The following is an 18,001-nucleotide window of genomic DNA, read 5'->3' on the forward strand; positions in this document are numbered from 1 at the left end:
AATAGAAAAATGTCTTACCAGGTAAAATACTAAAACTGTAAGCACAGCATATTTATCTTCGTTTTATAGACAATAGATTTGCAAGTTAACTGAGGTGGTGTTTGTACCTTTAACTGAAGAGTGTCTTGCTAAATGCTACCATTGTCAGAGTGGGAATGCCTGACATGTTCACAATGTGTGACTTCAACCAGCAGTCTCCAATATAAGTAATTGTCCAGAAACCAAGCCAAGTGTCAGATCACTAGACTGAAAGATCCATCGCTCGAGGATGCTCTCTACGCTTCTGGAGGTGCGTTAAGAGCGCCCTCGAGAGACTGATATCTCAGTCTATCAGATTACATGCTGCAATAGAACTTATTATCTGAAAACTAAGCCAAGTATCAGACAGAGATGTACAGATAGACTGATATTACCTTAAAAGTTGTTTATTTTGCCTTATTTTTGAAATAATAAAAATAAATACAGCATTGTACATAATGTGATACGGGCAGTAGTATTTACCAATACAACACAAATGATTGACAGAGTCGTCTTTCTAGTATTCCATCTTTTTCTAGTAATCCATCAATTTACATGGTTTCACGGCTTGATAAACTGCATACGTAATTGCCATAGCAGCTGGTATGGATATCTTCAGAAGAGTTCATAGGTTTGCGTGAAAGTTTCTGTGAACTATGTGCTACCTATGTGCTTCTGCATCATCACCTGGACAGTTGGCAAGGAGATCATTGCAATCTGAAAGAAATGGCACATGGAAACTTGAAAATTCAACTGACATACACTAGAAAGCCTCTACTTCAAAGTTAAAAGCCCTGACAACCTGGAGAATTTGTACAATTTTCTACAATACTCAAATTTTTATGGCGTTATGATAATGAATTATGAAGACAAAATGAATGTATACAGGTCATGTGCGATTCTGAAATAACTGAGCTCACAAAGACTGTTATGAGTTCACTCATCCAACAAACCCTGTCAATTTCTTTTTCCTAAACAAATTAATTGGTGCATGCGACATATTTGCAGAGTTTGTCTGCAGGAAACCTTACCATTGTATGCAGTACCACACCAAATACAATAGTAGTGCGTCTTTCTTAAGTAGGTGGTTAGTTCTTGTAACTTTTCTGATACCTAAGTAACAAATAAACAAAGAAGCGTGAAACTAAGCAAAAATGTTTTATTATTTTCTGAGGGAAAAGTGAAGTCTTTCACATAAGTCTTCAAATGAGTAGAATGACTCTTTTGTCATTGTACAAGATGGATATAATCTTTCAAAGAGGTGTGCACTTTCTGAGGAATCAAGTGCAAGGTACATGATACACACAGCCTTTTTCTAAGGGTACAACAAGGCAATCCCATCTATTCAACTTCATTGAGAATATTATGGTATCTTACTGTCAAGTCACTTCCTGGCTCCTCTTCCTCCTCCTCTGCATCTTCTCCTTCCTCCTCACTTTCATCACTTTTGGGGGTTTTGTAAATTGGCCAGAACCATGCTACATCTGGCTGTTCTACATCCTGGAAGACGGAACCACACCACAGGAAGAAAACATTAAAGGAATACTGATGATACCAATGTCATTGCAATATTTACTTAAAAAGTGATCAAAATCATAGTATACCCGATTAACACTGCGCCTGACAAAATAGTATCTTTTATCAGGTTACATACTAATGAGATTAACTACAAGTTTGCTAGTGAAATAAAAGTCCAAATATGTGATGTGAGTACTCTATTTGTGTGTTGTTCATTGTGGTTATAGGACACGCTCAAGCGCGAGTAGATGATAACTCCAAAGAAGATTTATATATGAATACGTGCTAGCTAAGCCAATCATAGACCTCACATAATGAACGTCATGGCTACCGATTACTAAGATTCATTATGACATATTAATGTACTTTGTGATACTTATTTGCTAAATTAAAGGAACTTATGCAATAATAACAGAACCCCATGACCTCGCGCAGCATTTAAGTTGTGATGCAGCATATCTTGCAGTTCTTTTCATGAGTGATTTAAAATATCTTTAGTTTCCCTCAAAATGCTTCTCAAGGTCATGAGATTCTGTCATAACATTACGACTTGACTGAAGTCTTCAAATCATATTGCACATGCAGTTAAAGACAGTGTTCCGATGAATGTGAAATGGTATTGACATTCGACTGAAGAGGTGTGCTTGAGAACATTTTGTAACAGTGACTACCCAAAATAGCATTAAAGAAAACTCTCTTCTAATTGATTTATTCATTACCAGCTAGATTTATTCTTGTAATGTAATGTACCTATTTAGTGCCTTGAACTGAAAATAACTCAACAAACTGAGAACAATCATGAAAGTAATAAAAAGAAGATAAACAAAACTAAGCATTTAGAGTACATGACGGTAACTTAAAAGTTAAATGTATTTTATCAATGGTCACTCTTGTGTACTTCATTTGAATAGTGTCTACGGCTATTAATATGAATATTATCCATGAGCAGTCAGGTGCATTGGCAAAGACACCATGACTGGAGATAAACTGTGGACTGAAAGTACTATTATTATGGTTATCAGGTATGTAAATAAGTATGAATATTAAGATCAGACAAACCATATATTTTGAGAGGACTTAGCAAGCAGCTTGGGGTAGAGCTTGACTTCTCTGGTCAAAAGTGTGAAAGAAACATGACTGAACCTGTCTTCCTGTACATACTACAGTACATGTAGCACAATTATGTAAATTACTGAGGACCTACATATCAGGCTCATTGACACTGAGCAATTAGTGTTTGTTCCATCGTATCATTTATACAGTGCCCAAATATGCACTCAAATTTCATAATCTGCAGAGTTTATGCAGTCGTTACTGCTGGGCCTTTAAGGTAGCGGTAAAGGCTATTTTTGCACCAATTCTTTTCTCAGAGTTAATGTAAAGTTTCAAGTGTTAGAATCAAGATATTTAGTTCAAATTTTCAGGATAACTCCCTTAGTTAATACTTTCTCCAAAGAATATAAAAATTGTATATTTGTAGCCATGATTTTGAAATATGACACCAATCAATATTAAAATTTAATTTTTCATATTTTTTTACATTAATAATAATTGGATTGTATTAATATTACCAAATTAGTTATAAATATGTTGACACTATTAATTGTAAGATTTGTACGGCAGGATTTGTAGATAAAATTTGTTTTTATGATTTTACATGGGTTTACATATCAAAAAATTATTAAAAAATTCTTTCAAATTTCAAAATGTGATTTTTCAAAAAGTACTTCAAATACAGGAAAATTGTGCCGTACAAATCTTATCTGTAACCTTGTTAATAGGCTGTAAAAATTCCATGTCCATATCTCATTTCAAAGGTTGGATTAAATTGGTATAAAATTATGTACGAAAACTGTGATTCTGTCAAAAATGTTGAAAACAAGCCATATTTGCACCCCTCTTTTGAAGTCACAGAGCAGTCTTTTTGGTTAATCTCACTTTTGACACCTCTTTGACACTCAAAGAATCTAAAAATGCATTTACAATAGCAGTCACGCATTCTGAATGCAAGCACTGCCTTGTCAAACTTTCCTGAAAAACAGTAAAAAATGACTTTCCCTTTTCAAACATTTTTTAAAAGCTAGGGGACCTCTACCATAGTTAATACACTAAGGACTCCCCAACTTCCTCTTATTTGGTCAGTTTTTCAGAAGTTTCAACGGGCTATAACTCTGCAATGCCTATGACCCCAAATGTCTAGTTTTTTTTATTCCACAGAGAATGTTGACTACTTTTATGTTTTAATAGTTTTATTGAAGTTTGTAACTGACGCTCTAGCCTTTACCGCCACCTTAAAGGCATGGTTCAGGCGTCAGATTGTCTTGCCAGGAAATTTACTTACTAGATTACAATTTCAATGGAAAACAAAAGGCTGTGACACCTTCATAATCCTCTTATGGACTAGAACAAACTCGATCCCTGGGATCGATTCCGCTACCTTTAAGGTAAAACAGATTCCAGGCTAAGCATACAGTTGCTTTAGTGCATCTTTTATTTACTGACTCAGTCTGGGAAATGAAAATCTACTAACCTTTGCTCTGTCTAGCTGTTCACATGCTTTTCTACTTTTGTGCAAGTCTTTCTCTGTTTCTCTGTCTGCAAATTTCTCACTCATCCTCTGAAGAAAGTCACCTCTGTCTAGTTCTTCTCTCTTCATTCTCTTCCTCATTAATTCTTGCTGTAATCTCTCACTGACAGCCTGTTGTCTCTTAACAGCAGTTTCTCGACCAAGTCCACCTCTGCCTTTTTAAAATGAAAACCAAAGCCATCATTGTTGCTTTTGATAAATCGTAACTGTAGCACAGAGTCATGACAATTTCACGTGCCCATCCAGGATTACACTGACATACAGTATGAATAGCTAACAGTAAAGTTCTTGTGAGAAAAGAACACCACCACACCCATACTACACATATGTACAAAATTGTCATTTTTCATGCAGCAATGGCCATTGAAACAAAACACTGTCTGATAAAAAGCAGATGTTGCATTTCAGATGCTGATGAATTTTCATGAGATAATGGGCACATTAAGTTTGTTTTATACCAAGAGAAAGGGATTTTACCACTGTGCACCAACGACAGGGGGGATATCAATGTAATGAATAACAAGTTATTTTGACGAGTGTATTTTCCCACACTTACTATTTTTCATGCCAGCACAATGGAAGAAACGACTAGTTCGATGACTACAACAGTGAAGTAGTGAATTTTTATTTATATATGTTTTCTCTCTCAAGTCATTCAGCTAACTTGATCTCCATATTGTTGGTGACAACGTGTAATTGTAATGTAGATGCAGTGCATGAATTTACAATCGACTGCCTGCATCGTTCAGCTGTTCAGGACGTTTGTTTGCACAGCTCATTACAGTCGGAACAATCTGTAAACACATATATTTATATCTTTCGGGTATTTCGCCAAACCTTTGCAGATTTCTAGCTGAGTCTCCAGTTTGGATTGACCAGACCGTTTTGAAGAGCGTTGGTTTCTATGGACGCCACGGTAAAACTTGTGTAGATGCGGTTGAGCATGCGCAGTGGTGTGATTACGTTTCGTTTCATGTGTCAACAATGCCTGACTTCTGGTCCGGACAAGAAGTCATTTTTCACTCCTTTTACTGTTAATCGAGAGGCAGGCTGGGCATTCGGACCTTGCGATTCAGTATCAATTATGGTATACTTTCACATACTAAGGATGTCATTTTAATTAAAAATATGAAAAAAATAGTTAAAAGTTAGCTTTACTGGGGCTTTAACCAACCTTAAAAAAGTATCAGACTCAGAATTTGCTATAAAACTGGCATGCTTGAATGAAAACAGTGACGTAAGTACGTTCATTACCTGTTTTGATTTCCAATGGGACTGGCTCTGACCTCCCACTTTCTATAGAAAATTAAAAGGTTAGAGAAATGTGTATCAAAACCTGAAGAATGATGAACTGACCTATGAACACAGCAAGATTTGCAAGGGCAGTATCACTACATAGATCATGGTCCTTGTACACTGTAATTACGGTACCATTTGAGTTTTAAATGCCTCTAGACAGTAAGTTGACACTAATAAATGGTAATATTATGACTAAGCTTCCTACTCTGAGAAAATCGTTTCGCAAGGAGAGTTTGGAGAAATTACCCTGCTAGAAAATGTCATACCTTCCTTTCCTAGACCCATTCCTTTCTTGTAACCCATCTTCTGTAGCAGAGCAAATCCTTTGTTGTTGGAGCTCAGTTCTTTATTCAATCCTTCCTCCAAGTGCTCTTTCTCTTTCACTTTCAGAGGCTTTGTCTTGCTTTTCAGATTTTTCTCTTTTATTGCATTTTCCTTCTTGTACTGTTTTGCTATTTTATCAGGAACCAAACCGGGTCGTACTGATTCACTGTTGAAATGAAACATTAATCATATCATATTGTTTGAGACTGAACACAACCATCTTCTGTTTTGTGACCGCATTCAAGTACAGTGTAGCAAGTGCAATTTAATTATACTTGCTATGTTCGCCTCTTTGGCAACTAGCCTTCAGCAACAGGAAACTTAGCCACACAGGGAATAGAGCACAGTTACTGTGTTATTCTCCTAGCTTTTCACTTTGCCTATGTTGTTTTTGGTTGAGGATGTACACTTGTTCACTTAAGTCAACAGTTAATACTGCTGTTGATATTGTTGTTTATCATTACAGTATGTCCAACTGGCCCTATTTACACAGTGTTTTTTGTTAAGGCCGGTACACTGGCAAATGTTACCGGGGTTCCCCAGTCATTTTACCGGGGTTCCCCTTGGTATATCAATGCAATCAGATTAGGGGACAGCAGCAATGGTACCGGGGTTCCAAATCATTTACCGATATTCCCAAACCTTAGCAAAACACTGTTACAGTGTTGTCACTTTTCCATTATCTAATACCACCATGGTTGTAAAACAATATTTTTACCTCCATGATACAACAGACATGGGCAAGGTTGAATTTTCTCATGTAACAATGTAAAATAATGAATGATAAACGATAAATATAGCCAGAAATTTCTTTAGTAGTGTACATGATGAGAAAATATAGTCTGTGAGTTGTTCATTAAAGAATTCTTGTTTTGTTAGAAGAAATATGTTTGTGTTGGTGTGTGCCATATGGCAGATTGATTTTGTTAAGAATGTTATTTTTTGGATTTCATATTTTGGACTAACAATAAGTGCAATTCATATTCTGTACTGTTGGTGTTACATTGATTGCAGTACCTGTCAGTACAGTGGGTTTTGGAATAATAGGTCATGCTTTTTCTTTTGTTAGGTCATGATACTTAAAATACAAAATTTTGTAATTATCTTTGTCACTAATAGCGCTGTTCCTGGTTACAGGTTTTTAGTAAATATAGCTACATGCGCATGACACCAGACGCCGCTGCTTGAAATGTAGACAACTTTGTCAGTGTTGCACCCATTACTGTTGTTGGGAGCTAGTACGCTGTGGTGTTCACATTTTTCGTTCAGTGTTCAATGCAATATCTGTATTTTCTTTTTCTTGCATGCATACTGTCTGAAAATGTAAATCTGCGGACAAATAGTAATTTTTGCATATTAATGATGGAAATATCAATGACATCTCTACAAACACCCTGGAAATGGAATTTTCCTGATTTTGGGATACACTCTTAATATTTTCAGATATCATTAATTATGCTTTTTATTCACGACTTCCTTTGCTTCAGTAATGTAGTGTTTTCAAAGACAAAATTCCTGCTAGTATTGTTTACAATATTTTGAAACAGTTGAACCAGGAAGCACAGTTTATTGTTTGACTCTCAGTGTAGTTTACTCTGGCGGTGTGCACGTCCACGACTGAACCATTACACCCGAGGTTTTGTATTTTTCAAAATGTGTCCAAACCACTATCCGTCAATCGACGTGAGAATGTAAACACATTGAATTCCAACGACTGACAATTCTAACAAAGTTGCTAATAATGACAGATAGCATATGACCAATGAATGGTACTATGCACTACACTTCACGCATTTGATCACTGCTTCGTGAACCATCTCTCTTCGCCGCCTAAATACGGCTTACAGCGACACTCCTTACATGAACCAGAAGGGAAAACTTAGCGCCAGCAATCTTACCACTTGAGGAGGAAGGAATCGGACATATAATCCTCTTCGTCAGACGACATTATCGGACAGGAGCGGAGACTGAAAACAACGACGACAGACGTCAGACGACGCTCTCACGTAAGGCTGAACTTATTTTCGGGTTCATGTTCGTAGTCGTATTCGAGTCACTAACGCGAACGCGACATTTCTAGCTCGAAATTTGGGGAGTCGATACTCCCAAATGCGAAAGTAAGCATTTTAAATTTTAAAATATTGTATAAATTCATGAATAATTTTATACTGAAAAAGTTCTAATCGGGAACCAACAAATAACAAGATTATTTGCCCATTACATTGTGAATAAGTTTATTACAAATATTGCTGACAGACATAGAACATACTGGGTTGCACAGAACAATATATTTTGCTCAAAATTATTTCTTTTCCAAGATTCATTCACTTTCCATCAATATGTTAACTCAATATTAACATATTGGTTGGATCCACCTTCTAGCCTGACAAACAGTCGTGAGTGGGTTGAGTCAGAAGTGTAAGTTTATGCAAATCACCAAATTTCCTGGCTTCCTTTGTCTCCGATTGCCAACATTTCAAAAACAATTGAACTCTACTCTGGCTGGGTCAAATTTCGTGAAATTTTCACATGACATTCTTTCAATGTTACATAAAAAAATACTTTTGTTTGGAAACTAAAATTCTCACATTTGGAATAAAATCACTTTAATTTTACTTGTATTGATTTTAATCATTTTTTTGATTGTGTAAAGTCTTTTAAGCTCTGTCATATAAGAATGACAATAGATAATTCAAAACAAAATTGACTTTTTGTCCTACTTAATACTCTATTTCAAACAAGATAATAAATTATATCAAGTAGTATTGACTTATACTTAAATTACTTTTTACCATTAATACCAAAATTGAGGTTTTCTGCCCAAAATACATACCCCTTCATTCTTCAAGTATACTATTGCTACCATACAGAACATTATATTCTCTGCTTTTTGAAAATATATTGTATGAGGGGTTTTCATGTCATCTTTGATAAGAAATGTTACTTTGAAAAAAAGTACATTGATTAAAGTGCAGCACTACTTATGTGAAACTGAAATGAGAATTAAACAATTGTATTCTGATGGAACTTCAATTCAATTCTTGAAATTTATCGAATACTGAAGGCCTACTGTAAATGTCATTCATCTTTCAGTTGAGCAAAAATAAGAAATGAGATAGCAATAATGCAGGTGGAAAATTCTCTTCTCAGGAGTACAACAACTTGTACGTCGCTGTATCCAATCCTACAACAACAATACAAAGATGCATGAACTTGAGATACAATTGTTCAGTTTAGTATCACCGATAGTCTAGTGATATCATAATCATACTGCAGGAGGGTGACAACATTCACACTACAAATATTTACTTTCAAAAAACTTGCATTCTTTATTAATAACAATACTGAAGTTATCTTTGAGAATCATAGATGACATCAAAAGAGGGAAGTAGTATCTAAATTTCATATTACTTCTGTGAAAAAGCATCCCATGATTTTTGCTTTTGAAAATAACTGATGACTTGCAAACACATTCAGGGAAAGGTGATGTCTTCTTTACTTTGTGTCATCACAAACACACTAACACTACACATAAACTACCATTATGTACATGAAATATGAAAATATTTATGCTGATAGCTGTTCAGCACCAGAGTGACTAAGATGGATCTCATCAATTTGGGAAGGGGGGGGTGTATTTGCTTTGCTTGATGTATATAACACAAGAATAACATCATAGCATCACTGATGTTCAAGCAGAAAACTGATGTTCCTACAAAAACATGCTGCTTTTACTATATCTTCCATTTAGAGGTCAAAACTGTGTCATTGTAATGGTGTTGAAAGTATGCAAACTAAATAGATCCCTGATTCCATTTTCTGAATCAGCTAGACACTGAGTGCAGTTGTTCAAATCACACACAGTGATTAAATATTCTATTGAGCTTCATACTTAGGTAAGTCATCACAAGTTCATATAACATTTCTGTGATGTTTTGTCTTTGAACCATGGAGACAAAACAACATACCAGTACCATGATGTGTACCTGTATGTCTTCATATCTCCTAACAAGAGACAGCCTTGGTATCGATCACAACAATTACTTCTCTCCTCCATGGATGCTGAGAATTTTGATGAAAATATTTTAAGGATGATGTAGAATATAAAGCAATGGTACAATGATGGCTTGGCGAATGGTCATGTGTGAAATTTGACAGTAAACAAATAAATACACTGAGCAAAACAGAATTCCCTGCATCTATATGTCATGATTGGATGCCCTTCATGTATATTACATCTCTTCCATTGCAAGCTGGCACCACGCATTCATTTCCTGAAACAAAAATTTATGAAAATATTGTAAGACTTTTATCAAATGTTCATTTCAGACATGTAAATATAGACTGATCATCAGATGCAAATTTTGTAAGTTTTCAGCTGACAAACAATAATTTTGCAGCACACGACAACGGTCGGAATATGATAATTTTAGGTTTCAAAAGTTCCACATTTATTTGTTCTCAGTACATTTTCTCAGATATGTCCCCATTCTGTCGGGAGCCAAAAACTTCGCTGTCTGCCACTCTCTTGTGGGCAAAAATTTCAACGTATTGCTATTCCATTTCGCTAAGTACTGTGAAAGACTACATGTCTTCTGTTTGCATAGACTATGATAGATTCCGTCTTTCTAGTTTACACTTTTAAAACAGTTTCCTATACCAACTTTCAAATATTCATAATTTCTGAAATTATAATTTTTGGTAGCCTATCAGACAGATTTTAAAATACTTCAATGTTAGTGAAATGCTTTGTCCTGCATTTCTGAAGTCATTCCACAGGTCATTGTCTTTCATATCTTTTACACAGGTCCTAACACCTTTTTAATACATTTCAAGGCGAGCTTCTACTCTCACATACTGATCATTAAATTCCTGATCATATGTCATAAAATATCATGATGAAAAAGTAATGATCATGATCAAACAACTGATTTTCATCGTTTTTTTATGAAAAGTTACTCTTTACAAATAATGATAAATCATTATGTGTAGTACCAGTTATGAGAAGTACCCAAATGCAACTAGGACTAGGCGAAGTTATGATACGCATGTGTATATGATGCAATAAAAATATACTTATATGCAATATTTACAAACAGAAATGAAATATAAGCAGGCTGTAATTATTCTGACAAGTTTCTTCATACCTTGCTCATAAATGCCCTCCTAGTTTTACTTAACACTAACATTGGTCAACAAATTAGAAAATTAAAAGCATTATGTTAAATTATATCATGCCACTATATTGATAGCGCAAATACAGTGATCTAATTGGTCGAGGCGCGAAAAGAACCGTGGTATATTTGCAATATACCACAGCTGGTATACACGCGTGCTTTCAGCTTGAGGAAAAATCCGTTTTTGACGTTCCACGCTAGAATTTCAATATACTGTTATGATATAATAGCAGTAAATCACATCCACCGACGGTATACCACTTGATTTTGACCAGTTCACGACATATACAGGTATGCACTTGCTATTGCTTGTGCCTTTACCGGTATGTCGTGAACTGGTCAAAATCTCGTGTTATACCATCGCTGGGTGTGCTTTATTACTTAATCATACTATAGCTTTGTCAATACCAGTGAGTTTTGTGACATCATACCCTCAGATTATTACTGATAATGTATCCCACTATTCAGCTTTGTGGCCCTAGATGTTTTCTCGTCTACAAATTCACTGGCATCTCCAAAACTATAAAATAATAGCAATAATTACCCCCTTCAGGCCCTTAAAGGACTCAACGAATTTTAAACTCCATAATGTACTCGGCTCCACCTTGTACATTATGTTGTGCAAAGTTTGTTTTCATCCATTATGGGCCGGGAGGGGGTTACATTTTTGCTTCAAGAATTGAAAGCAGTACACACTTACATTAATTTCCTTCATGATTACCCCCTTCCGCCCTTAAAGGACTCAAGGAATTTTAAACTCCATAATGTACTCGGCTCCACCTTGTACATTATGTTGTGCAAAGTTTGTTTTCATCCATTATGGGCCAGGAGGGGGTACATTTTTGCTTCAATGATTGAAAGCAGTACGCACTTACATTAATTCCTTCATGTCGCTAATACACTGTTCATTTCAGCATTCATCAAATCAATGGATTCTTTGCTTTCAAGCTGTAATAAATAACAGTATTGAAAAGCCAGTAACAGGTGAAGTCACTGAGTGATACATTTTCTTTGCAAATACATTAAAAACCAAAACATGATGACTACTCAGCAAATACTTTGTGTACCAAGTTATGTATCAATCTGTTGAAGATCGTTTTGAAAATAATAATATATAATAAGACGAGACTTCATTAGGAATTTATTTGAATGATACATTTTGTTACTAACCATAGAGTAATCTTGGCAGATATTTAGTGCCAAGCCATAGAAAAAACAAATAAAAAGTGACTCATCATCAGCACAATAGGCTCGTCAACCTTTCACTTATATTTCAAGCATATCAAAGTTTTACTTGTCAAACTTGACCATTGGATAAAAATGGCAACCTGTCTATTATGAACAGTATCTGAGATTTACTGCGAAATACCATAACTCTAAAATTACATATGAAAATAGAAGAGATTTTCTGAGCTGTGTCATGGTTGAGTTTGCAAAACTTCCATTGGTGACATAATTAGACATTCTTGCATTACTTACTTTGGCTGCCTCTTTTTTCACTTCAAGTTCAGCTTCTTCCTCCTGACTATAAAGTTTAGCAAGACTAACTGCAACAACAAAGATACAACAATACTGATTAAAAGACAATTAAACTGCAACAACAAAAGATACAACAATACTGATTAAAGGACTGACTGATACAACAAATTATACTGATTAGAAAACTAACTGCTACAACAAAAGATACAACATCACTCATAACAATACATTTCATTGTGTGATAAACGATAGGTGATTGCCCTAAACACGCAGTTAAATAAACTTATTTTCTAGTCCTGGTATATGTATTACTACTGGACTTGGCCTTTAAAATATAGTTGAATAACAATAAGGTATCTACATAAATAAGTTTACACTGCACGGCAAGTTTGCTATTGCAGTTTGTTAAAAGGAAGTATAAATCTGACTACTCAAAGGAGAAACCTAAATGTGGCATTCTAAGATTTGTATACCATACTGCCAACTATTGTCATCTTAATAGGAATATGTTTTGATAAGGACATATTGGTTATGGTATTACATACCTGGATCAACATGAAGAGACTGTAACACATTTCTGTAAATATCTCTGAAAATTAAAAATTTAAAAAGAGTGACATTATAGATATGCATGATGGGATGCAAACAGAACCTTGTCCAATAAACAATATTTTACATCAGCAATGCATTTTATCTTTGAATACATGATACTTTCAGATACATGAAATTGAAACTGACAGTGTACTCTTTATTTCTCACAATTACTGTCATGAATTGTGTTTGAGATATTTTAGACAATTTCTGTATGGTATACCAATGATGGCACATCAGTATTCCAATTTTTTACCAGTACTTTTTATCACGTGTAAGTACCTAGCATTGTTTGCAAAACGCATCAGAATGACTGTATTGCACTTATGTGATGAAAAAATAAGTCTTCTTAGAAAGTACTGAGAAATATACATTACATTTGCTCCACCAGTTCTTGTTTCACCTTCTCTTGAGATTCAACTGTAGATTCAACAAAATTAATGTTTAGTGATGATTGTTCCACATTATTGGACATGGAATTCACATTAAAATGTTACAAGAGGAAAGACAATCAGTTTCCCTCTAAAATGAAGAGCACAGTTGTTTCAAAATAGTACATCAACCTTTTTGCCTCCTTCAAAATGTTGAGACCTAGCATGAATATACCGGTAATACAGAAATCGTTCCACCGTTATGCTATGTTCATGCTACATACACGACAAAAGTGGTTAGATGACAACATGACCTTTGACATTTCAAAATATGACAGTTTGTAAACATGACTGTGATTGGTATATAATGTATAGCTGAAACCCATTCTATCAGTCTATTATTTTACAAATTGCAGATTTGCTAAACATGACTTGACAATGCTACATCATGCGCTGTCTCCACCACAGAAGATGATAGGATACATAGGAACTGCAGCAACAAGTATAGAGGCATTACTGATTCCTCTGTGCTGACTGTCTTACCCCAATTAAATGGTTTATTTTTAGAGTGTTGAACCAGAAATGAGTATCCTGTGCAACATAGTTTATCACTTTCTTTCTTCTTTTTTCATTTTATTGTATGTGTCAATAATTAGTATTAATTGCTGTGCTTAATTAACATGGAATATACGTTTGAACAATGTTGTTCTTCAATGAATCTTGTACAGTCTGAGTACAAACAAACATAACTCAAAAATTGACCGTGGAGTATCACAATGCCTTTTAGCAAGTATGTTTTCTGTATTATAGGAAATGGCAGTTGAACTTTCAACATATTTGCCAAAGTGTATGTACTAATATTGTGATTGTTTGCAGCATGTGCCCTTGTATGCAGATTGTAGAATATATCCATGGAGAATTTGGTCATCCCCTCACATCCTTAAATTTGGTGTGGCTTGACCCAGTGACGTGCGCTGTTGACAATTGCCCCATCCATCACAATTGTGGAGGTAAACTGCAGTATACTTGGTTTATAGAGGAATCCAGAATGTTTTACTCCATCTTTATTATACTCACTTGATTTCAGTGCAGCTGAAAATGTTCTCAAATATATTAAGAAATTATTCAAAAGACCCATGCATAGGAATATTTTTGATGACAATATGAAAATTTGACTCTTCAAAATAATGATGGAAATTACTGCAGATGATAGGCAAAGTTTGGTTATTCTGACATCCAATTTCTCTTGGATAAAATTGAACTGTTCTTTTTCGGGGAACTCATTTCTCTTTACCAAACAGAGGCAATCATCTATAGGTGTTGCATTCTTCACAATTTCAAGTAATGTAGAACTGTAAGCTGTATATTTTGAGCAAGCATGCAAGCCTCATTTGTATCTGTTAATTGTTTTATTACTAAAATGAGGACATAAAAACTGTTATTTACTTTGAGTGAAGTGATTGTAAAAATGTTATGCCTTGATGAGTATTTTGTATCTCCCAAGGATAAATGTCACACACCAGAGTCCAAGCTTACCCTGTTCAACTGTATCCCCCTCCCTCTCCCCCTCCCCCTCCCCCACTGCATTCTGATACATCTGAAGGCACAAGGATGGAATGCAGAGCGATCTCGCAGTAAAGAACAACACCAGTTGTGTGGTATCCAGCCAAGCGTGTCACTTGTGTTCCAAAATCATGGTGGAAAACACACTGAGTTACAGGTATCTGATGTGGGATGAGAGATTCACTGGTATCAACTTCAAACTGTCATTGGCCATGACTTTGCTGATTTATTTTTTACCTACCTGAACTTTCCAATTCTAATATCCTATCCTTCATGTCTTTACAGTTTTCTTTGTCTTTGTCCTTGAGAAAAAAACCCAAAATATAATGATGTTATCACACATTAAGCCCCAATAGCTGTATCTTTTAGCATTATTTTTGTGATTTTACTTTCAAAGTAAAACAAGTTCGTGGGAATGTACTCTTCGCAGAGTGTTTATACAGTAGAATAAACTGTCCACTGGGACTACATGTGCGCCCTCGTGCAAATAAAGCAAAACACTATACGTCATGATATGCATTTGAATCTTCACAGAAACAACAGAGTAGTCCAATATAATGCATGGTGCTGAATGTTTTCCACTGGGACATCATATGCTTTGTTTTCTTGTTGATATTACCAGTTTTGAAATATGGTGGGAAATCAAAATGACGGTTAAATTTACATTTACTTGTCCAATTTTTCAGTAGTACAAGACTATATCTTTTAAATTTGTAGAATTTAAAGAAAAGCAGAGAAAATAGAAAGCATTTTTCAGGTCAACAAATTTCCAAGAGTTACGGCTACAGGTGCTTTAACACTAAAAATTTGCAAACATCCACAAACAGTTACATTTAGCTTGAATTGAGTACACGTACGTTTTCATTTATGTTTTCCTTTTTTTTTTTTGTAAAATGCAACTTCTTGTTCCACTCCTAAAATAATGTTTCAATGTCTTGTACTTATCCGAACCCATATGAGACTGAGAGTGAATGCAATGTCAAATGTTATTGATGACAACATATTGGATATTTATACATTTGTCAACAACGATTTTACGTATCGTACACAATGCATCCTATTTACAAGGCTAACACTTGTATTTTAACAAATTTTTACAGTTAATTGAAAAAGTCCCTTGTTTCTAAAACTAAAATAATGAAAATATCATCATAAAATTGAAACCATTGTCTCTTATAATTTATACGAAAACAACATGTGGTGATTATTTTTCACATAAAGAATTGACCAGTCATTGGACGGCTATACTCTTGGCTTAGACTAGACTACCATATGAGATGATCATCTGTACTAACCATAACTCACTTTTTATGGTAGGCATGACTGAAGATTATTCGACACAAAGAATTGTTTTTGAATTGTTAGTAACCCAGGGATAGGGTTGGGTTTAGGGGTTAGTATTATTTATAGGCCCCTAAGAATATATCCTTTGTTCGCAACCAAAGTTGTGTGTTCATTGAAATAAAATATGTTGTTTTTGGCCTATAGCATACTTCTCATGTGTGATGTGGTATGTAGATACAGAAATATGAAAATATCAATGATTGACATTTCAAGTAAATGTGCTATACCTCTTGTAAGTGCAATTTTTTATTCTCCTGCTTCAAGCATGAGAGTTCTTCATTGCAGCGTTGAAGTTCTTCTGTGAGATTACTAATTTCTTTCTTCATTTCCATTGGTGTCAGCCTATAATCAATGCATGACAGTGGAGGACGATAATAAATAAGAATACACTTCCTGTAACAATTACACCATAATATTGAGCAATATTATGCTTCACACACATAATTGCTGATGATGGTACTGTGTTATATGCATGTATGTGAATATTAAAATGTCCATAATTATGGCACAAAAGTGAGTTATATAATGGTTTTATGTTTCTCAGTGACCTAAGTTCTCTAACATTATTTTGTGTGGCAAAGACTGGAGCATTCTATTTCTATGAACATCTATCACTTTCTAGGCACCTCCTGACAGCCTCCATTAACATCTTGGATGTATATCAAAATGTTCTTGTAATATTGACGATTTTACATATGGAAAATGTTTATTGTTATAACCATGAAGGCAGAAAAGTTACCTCCAATAGACCATGTGTATACACTTTATTGATTTCTGCGATGACACCATATTTTGCTTTGTAATTGTTGTGTTGTTTTCTCTCCCGTGATTGACATTTTTGGGATTGCAGTTTCCGACGCAGTTGGATGGAGAGATCCCTTTGAGATAGGATGTTTGACTGTTGTGCACTCGATAGCCTGTGTGTAGTAGCCGAAGATCAAAACCTGTTTTAGTTCTAAGTCTGGGTACTATTGCAATGTTTTGTTTAAATTCACAGTGTGCCGAGCGCCTGTGGTGTAGAACTTACCGTGGCTTTGCAGCTATTAGCGAACCCTTTGCCGTAAATCGGGGCTTTGGTCCTGTCTTCGGATGTACTCCATTGAATGTGGTGTCTGCTGATTCTTTGAAGCGGTGTAACGTTTTTACATTGCTTTTAGTCTTTGGAAAGTTTGGCCTTGGGTTTTTGGACTGTTCTGCCGCAGGACGTGTACCTCTACTTGAGCCAACGGAACTGCCAGTTGTAGAATCCGACGTAGACGGCAATCTGTGAAGTTTACTCTTACTGCTGGTGTTATGTGGGAATCTTGGTACACGGGTGGTAACAGTCGGAAGCTTGCTACCCTCCGAATACATCACGCTTCACAATTTATAACTGTACAAATCAGAGTACACAACACTGCAACAAGCCGATCAAACAACACATACAGAACTTCAAATTTGAATTCTCCGCCTTTCATATATCTGTCGTTGAGGGCGCAGACAACGAAAGGGGATTGAGGATGTGCGAAACCCGGCACCGGGGTGCAAAACCATTTCAGTGGAATACTTATGGGTCTGACCTTATTGAAACATTTAACGCTTGCTTTAATTCAGGGGAATTGAAACAGCCAGAAACTTGGTTTAGTTTCTTGGCTCTATAAAAAGGGAGATAAGGCAGACTTAAACAATTGGAGACCAATGAGATTCTTGCGAAAGTAATTGCTAATAGGGTGCGGAAGGTAATTGGCAAA

At 35.4% G+C, this 18,001-nt stretch overlaps 2 protein-coding genes across 2 annotated transcripts; both read right to left on the reverse strand.

The window, feature by feature from the left end:
- Positions 1-409: 409 nt before the first annotated feature.
- On the reverse strand, positions 410-7,785 carry LOC139148919 (G patch domain-containing protein 11-like). The gene is made up of 7 exons (XM_070720373.1): positions 7,645-7,785; positions 5,689-5,912; positions 5,378-5,419; positions 4,067-4,278; positions 1,396-1,518; positions 1,050-1,131; positions 410-735 (listed from the first exon to the last, which is right to left on the reverse strand). The coding sequence occupies exons 1-7, from the start codon at positions 7,692-7,694 to the stop codon at positions 680-682; spliced, it is 789 nt and encodes a 262-aa protein (XP_070576474.1). The 5' UTR covers positions 7,695-7,785; the 3' UTR covers positions 410-679.
- Positions 7,786-11,808: 4,023 nt separating this feature from the next.
- On the reverse strand, positions 11,809-17,720 carry LOC139148921 (hyaluronan mediated motility receptor-like). Its single transcript, XM_070720375.1, has 7 exons — positions 17,299-17,720; positions 16,499-16,613; positions 15,169-15,229; positions 13,371-13,413; positions 12,948-12,991; positions 12,403-12,470; positions 11,809-11,871 (listed from the first exon to the last, which is right to left on the reverse strand). Exons 1-7 carry the CDS (start codon positions 17,622-17,624, stop codon positions 11,809-11,811), a joined length of 720 nt encoding a protein of 239 aa, XP_070576476.1. The 5' UTR covers positions 17,625-17,720.
- Between the last annotated feature and the right edge of the window lie 281 nt (positions 17,721-18,001).

The sequence above is a fragment of the Ptychodera flava genome, chromosome 14 (genome assembly GCF_041260155.1).
Source record: "Ptychodera flava strain L36383 chromosome 14, AS_Pfla_20210202, whole genome shotgun sequence".
In the NCBI taxonomy this organism is placed as follows: domain Eukaryota; kingdom Metazoa; phylum Hemichordata; class Enteropneusta; family Ptychoderidae; genus Ptychodera; species Ptychodera flava.

Bases quoted from the DNA above. Each gene is read 5' to 3' on its own strand.
- LOC139148919 (XM_070720373.1), bottom strand. From the start codon at position 7,694: ATGTCGTCTGACGAAGAGGATTATATGTCCGATTCCTTCCTCCTCAAG. The intron at 4,279-5,377 runs GTAATGAACGTA...CATTTTAAAAAG, and splicing joins CCCATTGGAAATCAAAACAG to GCAGAGGTGGACTTGGTCGA. The intron at 736-1,049 runs GTAAGGTTTCCT...CATTTCTTTCAG, and splicing joins GTGTGGTACTGCATACAATG to ATTGCAATGATCTCCTTGCC.
- LOC139148921 (XM_070720375.1), bottom strand. From the start codon at position 17,624: ATGTATTCGGAGGGTAGCAAGCTTCCGACTGTTACCACCCGTGTACCA. The intron at 16,614-17,298 runs GTAAGTTCTACA...CATTGATTATAG, and splicing joins CTAATAGCTGCAAAGCCACG to GCTGACACCAATGGAAATGA. The intron at 11,872-12,402 runs GTAAGTAATGCA...TATTTATTACAG, and splicing joins TGAAAAAAGAGGCAGCCAAA to CTTGAAAGCAAAGAATCCAT.